The 20,656-nt window shown below is 39.0% G+C and overlaps 2 protein-coding genes across 3 annotated transcripts; both read left to right on the top strand.

Annotated features, from left to right (window-relative positions):
- The first annotated feature begins 2,107 nt into the window (after positions 1 to 2,107).
- LOC122014456 (gibberellin 2-beta-dioxygenase-like) lies at positions 2,108 to 4,339 on the top strand. 2 transcript variants are annotated; one of them, XM_042570688.1, is made up of 4 exons: positions 2,108 to 2,431; positions 2,939 to 3,344; positions 3,426 to 3,774; positions 3,924 to 4,339. In XM_042570688.1, the coding sequence occupies exons 2-4, from the start codon at positions 2,941 to 2,943 to the stop codon at positions 4,161 to 4,163; spliced, it is 993 nt and encodes a 330-aa protein (XP_042426622.1). In that variant the 5' UTR covers positions 2,108 to 2,431; positions 2,939 to 2,940; the 3' UTR covers positions 4,164 to 4,339. The 2 variants fall into 2 exon arrangements, with proteins under 2 accessions (XP_042426622.1, XP_042426621.1); XM_042570687.1 differs by lacking the exon at positions 2,108 to 2,431 and having other exon boundaries at positions 2,466 to 3,344.
- Positions 4,340 to 12,241: 7,902 nt separating this feature from the next.
- Positions 12,242 to 18,297, top strand: LOC122015113 (mitogen-activated protein kinase 1-like). Its single transcript, XM_042571803.1, has 6 exons — positions 12,242 to 12,664; positions 12,835 to 12,964; positions 15,417 to 15,554; positions 15,723 to 16,055; positions 17,272 to 17,452; positions 17,810 to 18,297. The coding sequence occupies exons 1-6, from the start codon at positions 12,438 to 12,440 to the stop codon at positions 17,980 to 17,982; spliced, it is 1,182 nt and encodes a 393-aa protein (XP_042427737.1). The 5' UTR covers positions 12,242 to 12,437; the 3' UTR covers positions 17,983 to 18,297.
- Positions 18,298 to 20,656: the final 2,359 nt, after the last annotated feature.

The raw sequence follows: 20,656 nt of genomic DNA, 5'->3' as shown, positions 1-20,656 counted from the left end.
GTATTGTTTAATTGATTCAATCAATTCTTAATTTAAATATATATTTTTTAAATCTTAAAAAAAATTATCTAAGATATATATATATTTATCTTAAAATTTAAAAATTATAAATAAATTATATTTATTTATTATACATATTTTTAATTATTAATACCATTAATATTATTAATTTAATTTAATTTATTATAAAGTTAATTTTAATTAAATATCAAATTGATTTAATATTTATGGATGAATTTGATTATCTTATCCAATACTAAATTAAATTTTAAAGTTTTTTGTTAGGATATTTTAAGATTTGATATGACCAATTCGATTTTGACTCTAAATTGATTATGTGATTATGATCCTACAAACTATGACCCCAGATTTAGTATTACATGGTTTAACATTTTTAAAAAATTGGTATGCTTAGTTTATCCCTAATTACGGTCAATTTTTAAATATTTTTTTTTTAAATTGGATGCGTAATTACGAAAAACTAAACTTCTAGAATATATATTGTAAGTAATTCTTGATTTATCCGAGTAAGGTCGAATTGATCACCCATATTATCTGGTCCAATATATATATATATATATATATTTTTGAGAGAGTAGAAACTGGTTATGGTTCTGTTCGATGCAAAACAATCAATTTAGCATATATAAAAAATAAATTAACAACCATCATCTCTTCAAAATAATAATAAAAAAAAGAATCTACTACAGTTATTGTGACAACAGCCCGCCACTTTGGTGGGCTAGTAAATTGGTGTTGGTGTTGCACGAGCCCAAGCCCAACAAAAGGGTAGGAAATTGATAAGATACCAACTAAACTCCTTTGTTCAATAATAACTGTGAGGTGATTTATCCTTTTTCGACTGTAGAGCGAAGTGCCACTTTACCACCTTTTACTATCAAATAATAATTGTGAGACTAAAACAACAACGTGAGCAAGCATCATCCATGAAGAACAGAGCTGTGGGGTCTCTTGGGCCTCGTCTTGTTGATCCAAAACATTTTAATTACTCATTTGAACTTCAGGCATTTTATTCAAGGATGCGAGTTTGGCACCTGGCGGTTGACAGTTGGCGGAGGAATATCAATTCCCACGCCGTCCTTTAGTTTTCAAATCCATCCTCACAGGTAAACAGGACAGTAGTGGCAGGCAAGCTTCCACATTTTCGATTCTTCTCGTTTTATAATGAACGCGCAAGAAGCACAGATCGCATTTATAATATATATTATTTCCTAAAGCTGCGACCCATGCATCTTATCCACGACACATTGAGGTTCCAGTGTCTCCAAATCCTCCATTCACTCGCCAAGCTTTACCAATGACAACAAAGGAATCATTAATTCTTGACAATTTAATCTGCACGCATACTTTAATATCTCGTGAAATTAAAGCTATCAGTCATCCATCTTACTCGCATCAATCCCTATCTCACAGCCATGAAATAGTAGATCTAAGTCACATTACAGGTCACTTCTTCCGTTTCTGAACTATTCCGAAGTACACTGGCACTGCTTATTTCCCAACAAAAAGGTTGGTTAAGAAACTCAGTAAGAGATTGAAAGCCTGCCTGCTGCTGTGACTGATGACGAGAACAACAAGTGCAGTATAACTTACCCCTCCTGGATAGGATAAGCTGAGTGGGTGTGAAACATATCGCATCACCTGGAATCAAAAGGGTGGTCCTGTGGGAACAGCAAGTATTTTCAATGATCAAGGGTTCTCAATCCCATCCCATTTACCACCCTCGAAGACTGCAAATAATTGGCCAACTTTAATAAGGACATGAATCGATCCTTATCGGGACATAGAAATATAGAATGGTACCCACACTGACAATTGTATCATCCTCCAATCATAATCCCGCTCAGACTCAGTCACGGAGGGCATCTAGCTGCCCACGTCGGCCTTCCATACGGACCTCAAGATCTCTAACTCCTATTTAGATGAAAATCAAAATTGGAAAAAAAAAATCCCTTTTTTTTAATGTTTATTTCATAAAAAGTAGCAGACTATTCACCCTTTTCATCAGTTGTCTATTTCAAAATAATAAAGCACGAAACTAAATTTTGTTTATGCAAATATTTTTGTATCCGAATCGAACTCTTCTCCTCCCTTACTTTTTTTTTCTCATGCGGCGTAAGGCGGCCTCTCACGACCTTGCGCCGCCGCCTGACGACCAAGTGTGGGCGGTCACCCTACGTGACCGCCTCGCGTGGTCCTGCGCTGTTGCTTCGTAGATCCTTGCGTCCGTGGGAGCGCGACACGTTCCAATGCCATGGTGGAACCAGGAGTGGTGCGCCAAGACGATCACGACGCTGTCAGTCAATTCAGTTTTTCCAACTGTACAAGTTACTGGTGGCATAAGTAAGCGTAATATCACTCAGACGGAGATTGCGATTGTATTTCTGATGCCTGATTTGGACATAAAATGGTGCGTCTTTCACTCTGAAATGCTCCTACTTCCCATTCCTTGCCAGTGTCTGTCTCATTGATTAATTGTTCAATTCACAAAGATTCCTTAGATTAGGCAGAAAAGATGCTTATAGGTGTCCAAAGTAATCTTTTAGTGTTTCAATGACACAAATTTTGTGGAACAAGGAGATTGATGCTCTTGTAGTTTTGCTTCTTATTTTTCTGACGTTTAGCATTTAAGATGCTAATTAAGTTTGATGGAAATCATGTTGGAGTGTAATTAGCATTTGAGATGTTGATTAAGGCGTGAAGTTGAACTTGTGACTCATGTTTTCACTCGTGGATGCGGGGCCATGGCGGTGATGGATTTAACTTTTCATATGCCGACCATGACATTTCAGCATCATAAGTGTCATAGTTAATGATGATTCGACGTCTATATAAGTAGGTAGTAAAGCAAGGGTGCTTGCAAAACGTTGCTCTGTTTTCATCCCCTGAAACAAAAACCTGCTCTGTTTACTCTAAGCCATGGTGGTATTGACAAAGCCATCCCTGGAGCAAGTCTCTCTCCCAACGCCGCACAAACCAAGGAGCTGCTTCTCCGGCATTCCGGTCATCGACATGCTGGAGCCGGGCGCGGAGGCCCTCCTCGTGAAGGCCTGCGAGGAGTTTGGGCTCTTCAAGGTCACCAATCATGGAGTCCCCATGGAGCTCGTTGCCAGGCTAGAAGATGAAGCTGTCAAATTCTTCAGCTTGTCTCAGATGGAGAAGGAGCGTTCCGGCCCCGCAAATCCTTTTGGTTATGGAAACAGGAAAATTGGCGGCAATGGTGATGTGGGTTGGCTGGAGTATCTCCTTTTGGAGGTCACCTCCAAATCCATTTCGCATGCTTCCCTTGCCTTCCTCAAAGAAACTTGTGCGAGATCTTTTTGGTATATTGTCAGATTCTTTTCTTTTATAGTTTGCGATCTGTACGGAAAATGAAATCCGATATGTTATTGGTTATTATGCAGCTCTGTTTTGAATGAGTACATACAGGCAATGAGGAGGCTGGCAAGTGAGGTTTTGGAGTTGATGGCTCAAGGCTTGATGATTGAGCCAAGGAACATCTTCAGCAAGGTGGTCATGGACGAGGAGAGTGATTCAGTGCTGAGGCTGAACCATTACCCTCCATGCCCACTGCTGCTGCAAGGGCTCAACGGCACCATGACAGGGTTCGGAGAGCACACTGACCCACAGCTCATCTCAGTGCTGAGGTCAAACAACACCTCGGGGCTGGAAATCTCCTTGAGAGATGGCACCTGGGTCTCCGTCCTCCCTGATACAGAATCCTTCTTCATCAATGTCGGTGATTCCTTGCAGGTAATATCTACATGTCAGTTATAGTCACAAACTGTGCAATATGAGACAGGAAGTAAGGTTTCGCATGGATTTCCTCAAGCTGGCCTTTGAGATTGTATTATATTGCATTCATTGGATGCCAGATGGATCAAAATAATTCTGCCATGCAGGTTCTGACAAATGGGAGATTCAGGAGTGTGAGGCACAGAGTGGTGGCCAATGGATACAAGTCCAGAGTGTCCATGGTCTACTTCGGGGGCCCCCCTTCCAGGGAGAGGTTGGCTCCTCTGCCTCTGCTGATGGGCGAGGGAGAGCAGAGTCTGTACAGGGAGTTCACATGGTGCGAGTACAAGAGGTGTGCCTACAGGAGCAGGCTGGCAGACAATCGGCTAGAGCAATTTGAGAGCTGAGAAGAAAGCCATGCATGCGATATCGATCGATCGATCGATATGGCCTTGCTTTCAGGATTAACCAAACATATTTTCTTCTACCTGTGAAAATTGTTCTTAATGATGCCGAGATGATAAGATGTGTGTATATATTCATATTATGCACCAAAATGAAATGACATATGGACTTTCTTTTCTATCCTGCACGGTTCGTATAGTTTAGGAGATGCAAAATGACAACCGAAATAAAGGCCTGGAGCTAGGTGCTAATCACAGACACTGTCTTAAAATAATGAATGTTAGGTTGCATGTCTATTTGTGTTTGTTCAGTGCGAACCAGTCGTATGCTGTAAGTGTTAGAAAAATTGAATGAAAACGTGGCATGTGGGTTGTAGTCCCACAACGATTGAAAGCAAGATTTTTCGACTGATTCAGAACAAAGGGGATGAAAATTCAGGGCCCGGATGACATCAACCCGAAAGGTCATTTTATGAACCCCATTATTTGTAACATCAGTCAGACAACTTATTGGCCAGCATACAAGATGAGGAAAGTCGTCAACTTACCTGCACGCCACGTGGCAGCTTGCTTGCTCGCCACGTGGCAAGCTTGCAATTTGTGGCAAGCATGTAAGCCACGTTAACGTGGCTTGCTGGCATTTTTTTGCAAGCATGCAAGCCACGTTGTGGCTTGCTGGCAAGCATGCAAGCCACAACGTGGCTTGCTCCTTGGGCTTGCTCATTGGACTTGCAACGAGAAGAGGCAGAGGTCTATATAAGACCATTGAAGCTTGAAGCAAGAGCAGAGAAAAAAAAACTCGAGCTTTATATGTGAGCTTTGTGTGAGAGAAGTGTGTGAGAAGAGCACATGAGCACTTGCTTCCCTTCCTCTTTGAATCCCCATGTTTTCTTCCCTTCTGTTGTGTATTTATTTTGCTCAATAGAAATAGTGATAGTTTTCGGATCTAGTTCAGATCGTCACGACAATCAGTGCTCGGTTGTGCTCGTGATCCTGCCGTTTTATCCTGGGAAACAGACATCCACCTAATCCTCTGAGCACCACGGAGGGGCCGAATCTGTTTTAAGGAGACAGCGCTCTGCTGGACTCGGCATCCACTCTGAGTTCGTGTTGCAGCTCTTGACATCCTGTCAGCAACTCTCAACAGCAACGTGGCGCCGCTCGACAACTAACGATGTCCGCGACTCATCTACTCGGTGCGTGGTTCGGCTCGCTAGAGTCGACAGTTTGAGATTATCTGCTCAAACCTACTTGATTGTAAGTTCTTGTGACTCTGGTACGCACTCAGAATTGTAACGGGTTTACACCCAACAAAACTTAAAACAGATTCGTTCTGTTACGATGGCGGCAGAAAATGTTGAGATGCAACAGGCTCAACATGTGCCGGCCTCCTCCGCCCCGATTGGGAATGTGCCAATCAATCACGAGGAAAAGCCAGAAAAATTCACAGGAGTGAATTTTAAGTGGTAGCAGTAGAAGATGTTCTTCTACTTAACCATGCTAGGTCTGGCACGTATCTTGACCGAGGAAATTCCCAAGGTTGTTAAGGGTGTAGATGAGGTGAACACCCTCCTTCTGCTCGACAAATGGAACGAGTCTGAGTTCCTTTGTCGAAACTACATCCTTAACAATCTTGCCGACTCACTCTATCTTGTGTATTGTGAGATAAAAACGGCAAAAGAACTGTGGGAATCTCTGGACAAGAAATATAAATCGGAGGATGCCGGGGCCAAAAAGTTTATTGTTGGTCGTTTCCTGGACTATAAGATGAGTGACTCGAAGTCTGTAATCAGTCAAGTCCAGGAGCTTCAAGTACTCTTACAAGAAATTCACTCAGAAGGTATGACTCTGAGCGAAACCTTCCAAGTGGCAGCTATCATTGAAAATCTACCAACTGGCTGGAAGGACTTTAAGAATTATCTGAAGCACAAGCGGAAGGAAATGAACCTGGAGGAACTTGTTGTTCGCCTTCGTATAGAAGAAGACAACAAGAATTCGGAGAGAAAACTGTTCTCTCAGGCTACTGTAAAAGCCAATGTTGTTGAGCACGGACAAAGCTCAAAACGGAAGCATCCAAAATCTTCCACGACGTAACCCAAAGGACAAAACATGAAAAAGAAGTTCTTAGGGAAATGCTACAATTGTGATCGTATGGGTCACAAGGCTTCAGACTGTAAAAGGCCAAAGAAGAAAAAGCCAGAGGCCAACTTGGCAGGAGAACAGGATATGGATCTCTGCGCCGTGATTTCTGAAGTGAACCTAATAGGTTCCAATCCTCGACAATGGTGGATTGATACTGGAGCCACCAGACATGTGTGCTGCAACAAAGAGCTGCTCCACAACTTCGAAGAAGTTACTGGAGATAAACTATTCATGGGGAACTTAGCAACCTCGGACGTCATAGGCCAAGGAAAGGTGGTGCTGAAGATGACCTCGGGCAAGGACCTCACTCTGAACAATGTGTTGTACGTTCCGGAGATTCGGAAGAATCTAGTGTCCGGATCACTTCTGAGCAAGCATGGCTTTCGCATTGTTTTTGAGTCGGACAGAGTTGTATTGTCCAAAAATGGAGTGTTTATAGGAAGAGGCTATGTATCTGATGGGCTGTTTAAGCTTAATGTAATGGCCATTAGGCCCAAGATAAATAAAAATGAAAGCTCTTCCACTTATATGCTTGAGTCTTCGTGTTTGTGGCATGGTAGACTAGGACATGTTAACTACGATGTGTTGCGTAGATTAATAAACATGCAAAGCATACCTACATTTCACCTTGACCTAAAACACAAGTGTGAGATTTGTGTTGAAGCAAAAATGACAAGGTCATCCTTTCAACATATTGAAAGAAGTAATGAACCACTTGACCTAATCCACACTGATGTGTGCAACCTAAAAGGTACGCCAACACGTGGTGGTAATAAATATTTCATCACTTTTGTAGATGATAACACAAAATACTGTTATGTGTATCTTCTCAAAAGTAAGGATGAAGCTATAGAGAAATTTGCTCTCTATAAGAATAAGGTTGAAAACCAGCTTAATAGAAAGATTAAGGTGGTTCGAAGTGACCGAGGCGGTGAATATGTGTCACCGTTCGCTGAGTTGTGTGCTGAATATGGGATCAGACACGAAACAACAGCTCCTTATACTCCTCAGCAAAATGGAGTTGCTCAGCGAAAGAACCGAACTCTTAAGGAGATGATGAATGCTCTTCTCTTAAGCTCTGGATTGCCAGAGTCCATGTGGGGGGAAGCAGTGTTAACAGCTAATTACCTTTTAAATAAGGTGCCCCGGAAGAAAATAGATAAGAGCCCTTATGAGTTGTGGAATGGAAGACAACCGTCCTACAAATATTTACGAATGTGGGGGTGTCTTGCCAAAGTGTTGGTGCCTGATCCGAAAAGGATTAAGATAGGACCAAAGACTATTGATTGCATATTTATTGGATATGCACAAAACAACGCTGCGTATAGATTTTGTGTGTATGAATCACACATACCGGAGATACACAAGAACTCGATAATCGAATCGAGAAATGTCTCGTTCTTTGAGCATGTATTTCCTTTTAAGACCCGAGAGGATGCTAGCTCCTCAAAACGGGCATATGAAACACAAGACGAAGAAAAAGATGAGGAACCAGTTGAGGTTGAGCTTAGACGGAGTAAACGAGCTCGAGTAGAAAAATCCTACGGATCGGATTTTATCACTTTCATACTGGAAAGTGAGCCCCGGAGTTACTCAGAAGCAGTAAGCTCGTCTGATGGCCCTCACTGGAAAGAGGCAATTGCATCTGAGATAGAATCTATCTTGCAAAATCACACTTGGGAACTCGTGGATCTTCCTCCGGGAAGTAAACCATTAGGTTACAAATGGATCTTCAAGAAGAAAATGAAATCAGATGGCACGATCGATAAATACAAGGCCAGATTGGTAATCAAATGATATCGACAACGAGAAGGCCTTGATTACTTCGATACATATTCTCCGGTATCGAGAATAACTTCCATTAGAGTATTGTTAGCTATCGGCGCTCTATGGAATCTCGAAATACATCAAATGGATGTAAAGACAGCCTTTCTAAACGGGAATTTAGAAGAGGAAATCTATATGGACCAACCTGAAGGATTTTCTGTACCAGGACAGAAAAATAAGGTCTGTAGATTAGTGAAGTCATTATATGGCTTGAAACAAGCACCAAAGCAGTGGCATGAAAAATTTGATAATGCCATGAAGGAATGTGGATTCAAGATCAATGAATGTGATAAATGTGTCTACATGAGAGCCACAGAGAATGCCTATGTCATCTTGTGCCTCTATGTAGATGACATACTTATCATTGGAAGTAATGATAAGATAATCAAATCCACTAAACACATGTTGAACTCAAGATTTGACATGAAAGACATGGGCCTAGCTGATGTGATTCTTGGAATCAAAATTCTTAGAACGACAGAAGGACTTGTTCTTAATCAGTCACATTACGTGGACAAGATTCTTGAGAAATTCACTAAGGGTGATACTGCGTTGGCACGAACGCCGATAGATACGAGTCAACATCTATCGAAAAATCGAGGTGAAAGTATCTCGCAGATAGAATACTCTCAAGTGATTGGCAGTCTGATGTACTTGATGAGTTGTACTCGACCAGACTTGGCCTACGCAGTAAGCAAACTGAGTAGATACACGAGTAATCCCAGTGTCGAGCACTGGAAAGGGATAACGAGAGTACTGAGGTACTTAAGGTATACTCGTGACTATGGACTGCACTATACAAGATATCCTGCTGTAATAGAAGGATACAGCGATGCAAGTTGGATATCTGATATAAAAGACTCTAAGTCTACTAGTGGATATGTCTTCACTCTAGCTGGTGCAGCCATTTCCTGGAAATCTTCTAAGCAAACCGTAATAACCAGATCCACGATGGAATCTGAGTTTGTAGCTCTTGACAAATGTGGTGAAGAGGCTGAATGGCTACGACAATTCTTAGAAGATATTCCACGATGGCCAAAACTTGTGCCGGCGATTTGCATACATTGCGATAGTCAATCAACAATTAGTCGGGCACAGAGCCATCTGTATAATGGTAAGTCTAGACATATACGTCGTAGACATAATACCATTAGACAACTACTCTCAACTGGAGTTATCACTATTGACTATGTGAAGTCAAAAGATAACCTAGCGGATCCGCTAACCAAGGGGTTAAATCGAGAGCTAGTTGCAAGCTCATCACAGGGAATGGGCTTGATGCCGTTGTCAGCAATCAGTGCAGAGGACACCCAACCTATGCTGACTGGAGATCCCAAGAACTAGGTTCAACGGGCCAACTAATCTGCACTGACTAGACACACTGTGGGTAGCCCAATAAAACAGTGACCAGACCAGGGTAAGCCGATAGGCTTTTAATGATCAAGAAGAGTAAAGTGTAACTCTTGAGGGATCACCTATGTGCGAAAGAAGTGAGACCGCTTCGAAAAGAATTGAAGGCACAATTCTTAGAACTTCTCACAGAATCAGGCGTGTTCATGGCCAAGAACGAACACACTCATGAGACCTAAACTATATCAGGGAGAGTCTTGGGTAAGATCTGTCCATGCTTACACCAACGGCCAAACAGTTCAAAGACATCACGTCTACTAATCAGCCAGTGAGCAAACAGAGTTTACAAGGGAAGGTTCAAAGGGTAACACCTACCTATCCTATACTCGACTCAATTGTCGAAAACTATCACAAATCCTTGTTTCATTCATGTGGGGGATTGTTGGAAAAATTGAATGAAAACGCGGCATATGGGTTGTAGTCCCACAACGATTGAAAGCAAGGCTTTCCGACTGATTCAGAATAAAGGGGATGAAAATCCAGGGCCCGGATGACATCAACCCGAAGGGTCATTTTGTGAACCCCATTATTTGTAACATCAGTCAGACAACTTATTGGCCAGCATACAAGACGAGGAAAGTCGCCAACTTACCTGCACGCCACGTGGTAGCTTGCTTGCTCGCCACATGGCAAGCTTGCAATTTGTGGCAAGCATGTAAGCCACGTTAACGTGGCTTGCTGGCATTTTTTTGCAAGCATGCAAGCCACAACGTGGCTTGCTCATTGGGCTTGCTCATTGGACTTGCAACGAGAAGAGGCAGAGGTCTATATAAGACCATTGAAGCTTGAAGCAAGAGCAGAGAAAAAAAAAACTCGAGCTTTATATGTGAGCTTTGTGTGAGAGAAGCATGTGGGTGAGAAGAGCACATGAGCACTTGCTTCCCTTCCTCTTTGAATCCCCATGTTTTCTTCCCTTCTGTTGTGTATTTATTTTGCTCAACAGAAATAGTGATAGTTTTCGGATCTAGTTCAGATCGTCACGACAATCAGTGCTCGGTTGTGCTCGTGATCCTACCATTTTATCCTGGGAAACAGACGTCCACCTAATCCTCTGAGCACCACGGAGGGGCCGAATCTGTTTTAAGGAGACAGCGCTCTGCTGGACTCGGCATCCACTCTGAGTTCGTGTTGCAGCTCTTGACATCCTGTCAGCAACTCTCAACAGCAACGTGGCGCCGCTCGACAACTAACGATGTCCGCGACTCATCTACTCGGTGCGTGGTTCGGCTCGCTAGAGTCGACAGTTTGAGATTATCTGCTCAAACCTACTTGATTGTAAGTTCTTGTGACTCTAGTACGCACTCAGAATTGTAATGGGTTTACATCCAACAGTAAGATCAGGTGGTCAAATCTTAAATGTACTGTAAAATCACGCAACTCCCTTTTATATAATTATATATTGTTTTTTTACTTCCGTTTAGTGTATAAACCAACATAAGACAGGATTCAATCTGAAATTTCTTATTTTTAATTCTTTAAACAGAATAATTTTAAAAATGAGAGTCGAAATTACCTTTACATATTGATGTAATTAATCCACATAAATGTGCTCGATCGTAATAGATTAATTTTATTGTACATTAAGTTTACAGATTGATGATTGACCTATGGGATCTTCAACTTGTTCCCTCGATTTATTTAATTCTCATAAAATCATTGTGGGGGACAGCAACTTTATATATATATTTATATAAATAATTAATTCCCCTCCAATCCACTTTTTAAAAATAATTTTTTTTTTGCCAAAACAAAAAGTTAAATAGCTAACGTTTTGTCGCGAACTGGAAGCACACATTCACTGTCTATTCAATAAAACATTAAAAAAAAAACTGATTACTAGTGCGCCCTTTATATTTAATTTGTCTTTAAACTGATTTTATTGGGCCGTCGTCAGTGGACTATGGGCCGTGAGTAACCCGGATATGAACACCCTCTCTCTTCACGAGCGATCCGAATGCTGAAGCAGCACAGGTCAGATAATTGTTGGTTTGATTTATTTGTTTGGTTTGATGCTTTGATTCCTTCCAGGCTCCAGCTGTTATTTGGTTAGGATTCAACTTACGCGCTTGGTCAGCTTTTGCCTTTTTTTATAGCATGGAGTGCTTTCTGCAGAGCTACTCGATTCTCAGGCATTCCAAATTGACATTGCCATTTTGCCAACCAACGCCACAAAACAAAATCTTCCTTTAGCACTGTTAATTATATGCCTGCAAAGTGCAGACTGTTGCAGTGATGTCCAGCTCATACACTGCAAATGGTTCTTTCTCTCTTCCTTCAAATAAAAAAGCATCCATTATGAATCTCTCCAGCAAATTATTATATATATATTTTAAAAAAAAGTCTACACACACCCACACAAAAAAAACACTAAGTGGATTAACGAATTAATGAAACAAAAATAATGAGTCAACTTGCAAAGTATGGTTGTTGGTAGTGCACTTGTTGTATACTCAGTCTCCAGTCGTGGTGGGAATTTTTTTTGACCTCAAGAGTGTATTTTTTGGAAGTCAATAAATAGCCAGCTAATTACACATGTTTTTCATGGTATCACAATCCCAATTCCGGCGTTGCTGAAACAATTATGAATATTCGATTCTTAGCTCTTTGTTTCCGGTATGGTTTCTTCGTCTAGGGCTTTAAAAGAGCATAAATTGTCAAATAAGAAAGACTATTCTTATATGTTTATATTTTAATGAAAATATTATCAAATCGCGATCTATTAATGTTTTGACCGGATGCTGTTATTAATTTAGTTATATAATAATTGTGCGTAAATAAATCTATCGGAGCGAGGAAATCGAAGATCGGGTTAAAAAGCTAAGCTTGGAGAGCGAAAGCAGGCGAAGGGAAAGGGGAGATCGGAACGAGAAGGGTCTCTAGGGCTAGCGAAGGAGCACGATGGAGGACGGAGCTCAGCCGACGGACACCGAGATGATGGAGGCGGGAGCGCAACCTCAGCCGGCTGCCGCGCCCGCCGGGCAGGGTGGCCTCGACAACATCCAGGAGACCCTCAGCCACGGCGGCCGGTTCATCCAGTACAACATATTTGGAAACATCTTCGAGGTTACCTCCAAGTACAAACCCCCAATCATGCCCATCGGCAAGGGAGCCTACGGGATCGTATGGTGAGTTGCGCCCTTCTCCTTTGGGTTTTCCCCTTCGAGATGGCGATACATCGGAATTGGTCTGCGTGAGGGCGATCCTGATTCTGCTTTTCGGGAAAGATATTTTTTTTTCTCTTTTACAGAGTTTGCCTGTCTGAATCCTTGTTGCCTTTTCTTTTTATGCGTTATAGCTCGGCTTTGAATTCGGAGACGGGCGAGCAGGTTGCGATAAAGAAGATAGCAAACGCGTTTGATAACAAGATTGATGGGAAGAGGACTTTGCGGGAGATAAAGCTTCTCAGGCACATGGATCATGAAAATGTTAGTTTTTTTACTATGCTTCCTTCGTATCTTTCCTCCGCCTCTGCCCAATTTGCGGGTTCTTTTATATTTTGGCAACTTCCATTTGTGAACTTCGGAGATTAATTGTTAAATTGGAAAATGGCCAGTTGGATGCAAGATGCCAATATTTCTTGTCTCTTTTGGTTTCCATTATTAGTTTAATACTTAATTTAGTTGTTGTTGAGCAAGAAAATCTAGCTATTAGTTTCTGGCGTTAGTTCATATTGTTAGTTAAATAAGTAACTGAATGATCTAAGATAGACAAGTTCTAACAGAACCACGAACCCATTAGTTATGATGACTCTGGTAGTGTTTAAGGGTTCACCGATTTACATTTATTTTCGCCTTTTTGATTTGCTTGATAAAGGAATGACCAGATTTTTTGAATGAAAAAGCAACTGTTCTTGTAAAAGTAAGAATTGTGAACTTTTGACCACGTTTGAACAGCCTAGCCTACAATGCCTATCAACCCCTTTTACTGTTCTGGCGTACATAAAAAGGACGCACTCAGTGTGTATGTTTTAAAAAAAAATGCAATTTCTGTTGATATCACCATGTTCGATTATTAAATAATAAATGGTAGGGGAATTTTGGTCAAACACATAATAGATGGTATAGAATATTCAGACTCAAGAATTAATAGCTAGGAGATATTTGAAGGAGTTCCTTTTTTAGTAACTTTTCAATATTGTAAAGAGCAGGGAGACGGCTATGGGAGTTATAATCGAGTAGATTGAAACTGAACTAAGTTTATAGTTATTTTGTTAAAAAGGAACCCAGTGAGATTTGTGTGCTATTAGGATCTTTTTTGTTAGGAACCCAGTGAGATTTGTTGTGCTATTAGGATCTTTTTTGTAAATTTCTAATACTAGTCTCCTATAACATAATTTATCATAAAAGTTAAAAAGGAAAGCTGGAGGTTAGCCTCTATCCTGTTTCTCCATCTCTTTTCTAGAGTTTAGGATTGTACAATTTGAACCTGTGAACAATGAGCTGGCATTTTGTACTGAGGTATTAATCAATAATAATTTACTTCAATTGTTTGCAAGTTGTGTCTGAAAGACATTTTTGCACCAACTTGAGGGACACTACTGTAATGAAAATGAGTTGAGTGAAATTTGTTATTTATCAGGGACACTTTTTTTTTTAATATTAGTAGATAATCTAGGGTGAATTTGTCTTCTGCTACACCATATTGGGGGGTAGTATTGTAATAAAGAGAATAACCTGAGTGAATCTGTTATTTGATTAGTTACCTTTTTAATTTTTTAATATTAATATTTGATAAGATAATTTAGGGTGGAATATGGGATTTTAACTAAGCTGTTTTTTCCCTTCTCCATCTATTCTGTTGTTCTGTTTCTTATCTCAACTTTGAATTTCAATTATCGAAATGCCAGTTGTATTTCTTACGAAAGCTAATAGATTTATTTAATTGTTTTTTCTTTTAAATGTTAAATATAGGTCATAATTAGGTGTCATGGTTGATGTACAGAAGTACTAACTTTGCTCTTGTTTGCTGGTATTACATGTTAAGGCAAAAGAAAAATTAGAAAATTAATTTGAAGTAGTTTCTTGACTCTGGAAATAGCCTCTTGTAAAAAGTAGGGTAAGGTTGCGTACAATGGATCCTTCCCTGGGACCCTGCATAGCGGGAGCTTCATGCACCGGACTGCCCTTTTTTTTTTTAGTTTCTTAAATGACTGTGATTTTAGCTAAGGTACACTTAGTTTGAAAATCCACTTAGACAGGCTATATAATGGTCCTTTTATTGGCATTCAATGTTGATAAGTTGTTCATGGAAGAGGGCTAGTAACATAATTGGAATCAGTACATGGTTCAGATTGGTAAATCAGACTTTATGAAGGAATTCAAATTATTGTTATAATAAACTATGCAATAATTTATTAGGTAATATTGGTTTGTGCTAATTTTTTAACAGAAAATTTTCAAAATATTTTTATGATAACTGTAGCTATATGGGTTGGTGAAACAATGATATTTGCAAATTTTCAGAAGATCTTATTTTCATTACATGGACATACATTCTTGTTTCTACAGATTAATGTGTCATCTTTGTAGTATAATATGTTACCAACTTCAAATGCTATGTCAATGCTTTACAGCCAACTGCTTTAATTCTGTCAAATTGAATGGGATGATTCTTCCCTGTATTGCCAATAGTATTAGCTTTGGGAAGTAAATATATGTGCTCAGGAGGAAGTAAATATATGTGCTTAGGAAATCACTTTGTTTTGTTAGACAACACAAAAATCATACAACTGCATCCAGGAAAACCTGATGGTTCTTTTATTTAGAATCCTATTTTATTTTTTAAATGACATGTTGCATCAGCTCTAATAAGAATCAGCAATTAGTTCACAAAAAGTTGGATCTTTTCATCAGGGTAATATTTTTATGTAAATTACAGATTGTTGCAATCAGAGATATAATACCACCTCCTGCACGGAACACATTCAATGATGTCTACATTGCTTATGAGTTGATGGACACAGATCTGCATCAAATTATTCGCTCAAATCAGGCTCTTTCTGAGGAGCATTGCCAGGTTCTGGTTTCTAATTATGTAATTGGAATATGCATATTTACTGTCCACAATTTGTAAAACTAATTGTCTAACAACCTACCTGTTTTCTCAATATTAAAACTCAGATACAGTATTCATTGTTGACTGCTTAAATTGTCCAATGGTTTGTTCTGTTTTCTTTCCCTACAGTATTTCCTTTATCAGATTCTTCGGGGGCTAAAGTACATACATTCAGCAAATGTTCTTCACAGAGATTTGAAACCAAGCAATCTCCTCTTAAATGCCAACTGTGATCTGAAAATTTGTGACTTTGGGCTTGCTCGGACTACCTCGGAAACTGATTTTATGACAGAATATGTTGTTACAAGATGGTATCGAGCTCCAGAGCTGTTGTTGAATTCTTCAGAATATACTGCAGCAATTGATGTCTGGTCTGTTGGTTGTATCTTCATGGAACTGATGGACCGGAAGCCTCTATTTCCTGGAAGGGATCATGTGCATCAACTAAGGTTATTGATGGAGGTACAATCTTTGAACCTAAAATTTGTTTGTAATCCACCTTCTAAATAATTTCTAGCATTTGTAGTTAACTCATGCTTGTTTACATTGAAAAGAGTAACATTGCATTTATTTGTCATATTAACGATTCATCCTTACACAGTTCAATGGTACGCTAAGATCGATATAGCTTCCTAGCTGAGCTCAAGTAGTTTGCTGGCCCTTTACAGTTTGAAATCATGGTTTTTTGTTTTGTTTGTTTTTCATTTTGTATATGTATGTATGCCAGTGGCCAATACTTGAAATTGAAAATATCAGGCTTTTAGTTTTTATTAATTTCTCCCACAATTGATTTGATTCATGATTTTGTTAGCTTTTTGATGGTAGCCGACGGGTATTTATCTTACTAAATCATCTGTTTGATCATTATCAAAAGCTAATAGAAGCTATAGGACAAAAAGAACGGTGCCTATTTTTTCCCCGAGTTTCTTGAATTCACTCTTACATGAACTATATTAAGTACTTGAGATCTGGAAAATTAGTTATTGTTGAGTATACTCTATTAAGCACTTGCCATTTCAGCTTCAGTTAGTTATCTGTTTTCCAAATTTTTTACATCTTTGATTGCTGCAAAGTCTCTCCACATCTTCAATTGGATTTACTAGTGTTCTAGTGTTGGCAATGTCTCAATCTGTCTATGTATGGAAGCCCAGTCATTTGTGGCATGCAAGTGGAAAGCCAAACCTACTCAAATCCTAATCTACATGAAGTTTTGATTTTTTTTTTTTTTTTCAGTTTCTATGGCTTTTTCTTTCTCTTATGATCTTTTTGGTCTCATCTTTTTATGATTTGTTATATATAGGGTTTTAATGAAATTAGATATAACCAAGTTCAATTACTGTAAATGAACTTTTTGAGTTATTTTGATCTGATATGTATTGCTACGTTTGCATCATTAACATGGTTTTGTTGGCATGAAACTTAATCCAACAAAATCCTACTCAAATTAGATCCTTTTCATAAGCTTTGATTGGATTTTGGGTTTAGATTGAAAAATTATGGCCTTCGGGATTTAGGATTGATTCCCCAAAGCCAGACCTAACCCTTGACAATCCTAAAATTTACTGTCACTTTAATGTTCATTACCTTCATTTTGGAGGAATATTTTGCTGCATTGCATGTTATTTGCTGGTTTACATCGACATTTGATCTTTGTTTTGAATTTCCTCACTCGATGCAGCTTATTGGCACTCCAGATGAGACCGAATTGGATTTCCTGAATGAGAATGCAAGAAGATACATAAGTCAACTTCCTCGTCATCCAAAACAGTCCTTGCCTGAAAAATTTCCACATGTTAATCGTACAGCTATTGATCTCGTCGAAAAGATGCTAACATTTGATCCTAGGAAGAGAATAACCGGTACCTTTTATATTTTACCTGTTTTCTTTCACTAAAAAAATTTTTAGTTTAGTCATTCATGATTTCAAAACTTTTCCATTTATGATGAGTTTTGTATTTTGACACTTTTTATTGTTAAAACAATGATTCGTTTAATGAGGACGCTAACAGATATTTAGATTATCTAGATACAACTCTGAATGGGAACTCATGTTAGTTTGTATGTGGGAAACTAAAAGAAATGCAAGGGAATACATTGGAAGTTTAATACAGAATGCGGTTTGAACATATGTTTGACTACACCTCAGTTAGAGAAATTTCACAATCTATTGTTTGAACATTGAAAGTTGATTGTTGACTTTTATTTACTATTGGCAGTTGAAGAAGCTCTATCACACCCTTACCTAGCATCTTTGCACGACAGCAGCGATGAACCAGTGTGCATGATGCCCTTCAGTTTCGACTTTGAGCAGCATGCACTTTCTGAAGAACAGATGAAAGAGCTCATCTACCGTGAGGCCCTTGCATTCAACCCCGAGTATCAGCAATGAATACGATCTTAGTCCTCTTTATTAGCGCATTGAACTTTTAGTCTGTGTAAACGAAGTTATTTGTATTGTATGGCACTATCTCTGATTTCTCAGTGTATATACCTATGTGCCAGGTAGTGCTACTTGCCATCTGTATCTCCATAACGCTGGAACTTGTTGATTCTCAGGGTGGTGGTAATACGGAAGCTTCTGATTAATTGAATTCACTTGTCAGTTGTCACATGGTTTGCCAGTAAGTTCGTTGACAAAAATAAACAAAGTGGTGTATTTTTTGGTTTCTAATTCCAATGAAAAAAACTTGTCTGGTGTTTGTTACTTATGGCTTGATAATTCTACGCATGGGCAGTTAAGTTGCTGATTGCAGCCTCTTCACTTCACACTTGGTGTTATTTCTTGTGCTCATTTTGCTCGCGGTTGCCATAGTCTACGTGACCTAGCGGTCGGCGGTGGCCATAGTCTGACGTGGAGCACTTCTTGTTCGATCTGATTTGTTTACACGGGGTCCACCGAGATTGCGACATCGGTGGATACCGGAACCATGGAGATTGTGACAGAGCGCGTGTAAGCCCACGTTAATGGAACTGGTAGATGCTACTATTCTCCAAATGTTTATAGTCTCCGGTTTCATATCACTTTTGGATATTTTATTATTCAAATATTTTAAATTTTATAATAAAATATTTTACAAATTAAATATTTATAAATTTCATTTATTAAATATTTCTCAAATATCTTAAGTTTACAATTAAATATTCCACCAATCAAATATGTATGGATCTCAAAATTATTTTATTAATTTACATCTAATTTTATATTTAAATAAAATTAATATATAATTTTAATATATTTCGTCTATTATTTATCCATAAATAGTTTTTACTTAATATTTATTATTCAATATAATTATTTTAATATTAATATTTTATTTAAACGGAAACAATACAACATCAGACATGTACACATTTAAAAAAAACTACAACATACAAGTTCAATATTTCACAAATTCAAAATTAAATAACTAAACATTTCAAAGATGATAAATTAGTTATTTACTCATCACGATGACATGTTTCCAAGATGTGTTCAACCAAATCATGACGAAGTTGATGATGCACCTGAATATCACGTAACTCGGAATGTCTTCGAAGGTATTCATCAAATTCACTAATTGAGCCATGATTCGCTGTGATAGTATATTGTTCTTCGCGATCCCAAATCGATATTGCATGACCTTCATCCTCCATAATCATGTTGTGCAAAATAATACACGTATACATGACTTTTTTTACATTTATCTATAAACTAATGTCACCCTGGACCTCTTATAATTGCCCAACGAGCTTGGAGTACCCCAAATGCCCACTCGACATCTTTTCATGCAGCCTCTTGTCTTTCCTTAAATTTCATTCTTTTTGGATCCTGAGGGCAGAAAAAACTCTTAATGAAAGTGGCTCATTCCAGATATATACCATCTGTTAGGTAGTACTCTTTTGTATATTGTGTGTCATTCACAATAAAGTTAACTTCCGGTGCATTTTCTTTCAAAATGTCATTAAAAATAGATGATTCATTAAGCACATTGATGCCATTGCGAGATCCAGCAACTCTAAAAAATGCATGCCATATTCATAAATCGACAAATGCGACTGCCTCAAGCACAATTGTTGGATAGCTATGATCGCTTCATGTATATTGTGCCCTCCATGCGATCGAACAATTTTTCCAAGCCCAATGCATGCAATCAAGACTTCCTAACATCCCAGGGAAACCATGCTTTTGTTCATGCATTTCAAGCAAACGAGTGATATCAGTTGCATTGAGTTTTCTTAAGTACTCGCCTCCATATATTTGTATCACACATTAGCAAAAGTTGGACAAGCATTCGAGGGCAATTATTTCACCCATTCGTAGGTACTCGTTAAATTGATTGGTGGAACCTCCATAAGCCACTTGACAGATAGCCGCCGTGCATTTCTAAAGCGGCAACATACCTTTTCTCCTTGCTGCATCTTCCCTCCATTTAAAATATTCACTAGGATGATTTTCTCAATCAATGACTATGCACAAAAATAACTCTTTTCTCATTTGGAATCGTTGTCGGAACATGTCATCGGTATACACCGACTCAATAGAGAAATAGTCATTGACAAATTGAGTGTGTTCGGCTACACATTCTCTGTTAATTGCCCTTCTTCTTTATGTACTCCCATAATAATCTTGCACGAATTTAGTCACTCTAAATTGATTGCATACTACCATCATGAATAATGCTTCACTAAGATATGATATTATAGGATTCGTTGTGTTTTCGGGAATATTTGGACGAACTTGAGAACTTTCTTCACTAGAATTTTCGTCGATATTTGGAGAGTTGAATAAATCTTTAAAATAATGAGCGAAATTTTTATCCATTTCTCTCTAAATTTTTGGTATGTAATGAGTATGGAGTTTGATACGGTGCATAATAGTAGGGCCCGGTCGTCGGGAGTTAAGGAGACGTGACAGTCAGAAGTCAAGGAGACGTAGCAGTCAGAAGTCAAGGGGATGTGGCAGTCAACAGTCAGGAGGGCGTGACAGTCAACAGCTAAGGAAAGAAGAGGTAGGACCTGTAGGAGGATCGGTGGCCGGCTTGAAGGGGGGTTGGATAGACGTGCCCCCCAAATCGAATGCTTCC

The sequence above is a fragment of the Zingiber officinale genome, chromosome 8B (genome assembly GCF_018446385.1).
Source record: "Zingiber officinale cultivar Zhangliang chromosome 8B, Zo_v1.1, whole genome shotgun sequence".
NCBI lineage: Eukaryota > Viridiplantae > Streptophyta > Magnoliopsida > Zingiberales > Zingiberaceae > Zingiber > Zingiber officinale.
The sequence above is the reverse complement of the archived record's forward strand: the minus strand, read 5'-3'. Positions and strand labels throughout refer to the sequence as shown.

What these genes read in the sequence shown, in the direction of transcription:
- LOC122014456 (XM_042570688.1), top strand. Translation starts at nt 2,941, where the DNA reads ATGGTGGTATTGACAAAGCCATCCCTGGAGCAAGTCTCTCTCCCAACG. An exon ending in ACTTGTGCGAGATCTTTTTG is followed by an intron (nt 3,345 to 3,425) that starts GTATATTGTCAG and finishes GTTATTATGCAG; the next exon opens with CTCTGTTTTGAATGAGTACA. An exon ending in ATGTCGGTGATTCCTTGCAG is followed by an intron (nt 3,775 to 3,923) that starts GTAATATCTACA and finishes TCTGCCATGCAG; the next exon opens with GTTCTGACAAATGGGAGATT.
- LOC122015113 (XM_042571803.1), top strand. Translation starts at nt 12,438, where the DNA reads ATGGAGGACGGAGCTCAGCCGACGGACACCGAGATGATGGAGGCGGGA. An exon ending in GGAGCCTACGGGATCGTATG is followed by an intron (nt 12,665 to 12,834) that starts GTGAGTTGCGCC and finishes TATGCGTTATAG; the next exon opens with CTCGGCTTTGAATTCGGAGA. An exon ending in TCCTAGGAAGAGAATAACCG is followed by an intron (nt 17,453 to 17,809) that starts GTACCTTTTATA and finishes TACTATTGGCAG; the next exon opens with TTGAAGAAGCTCTATCACAC.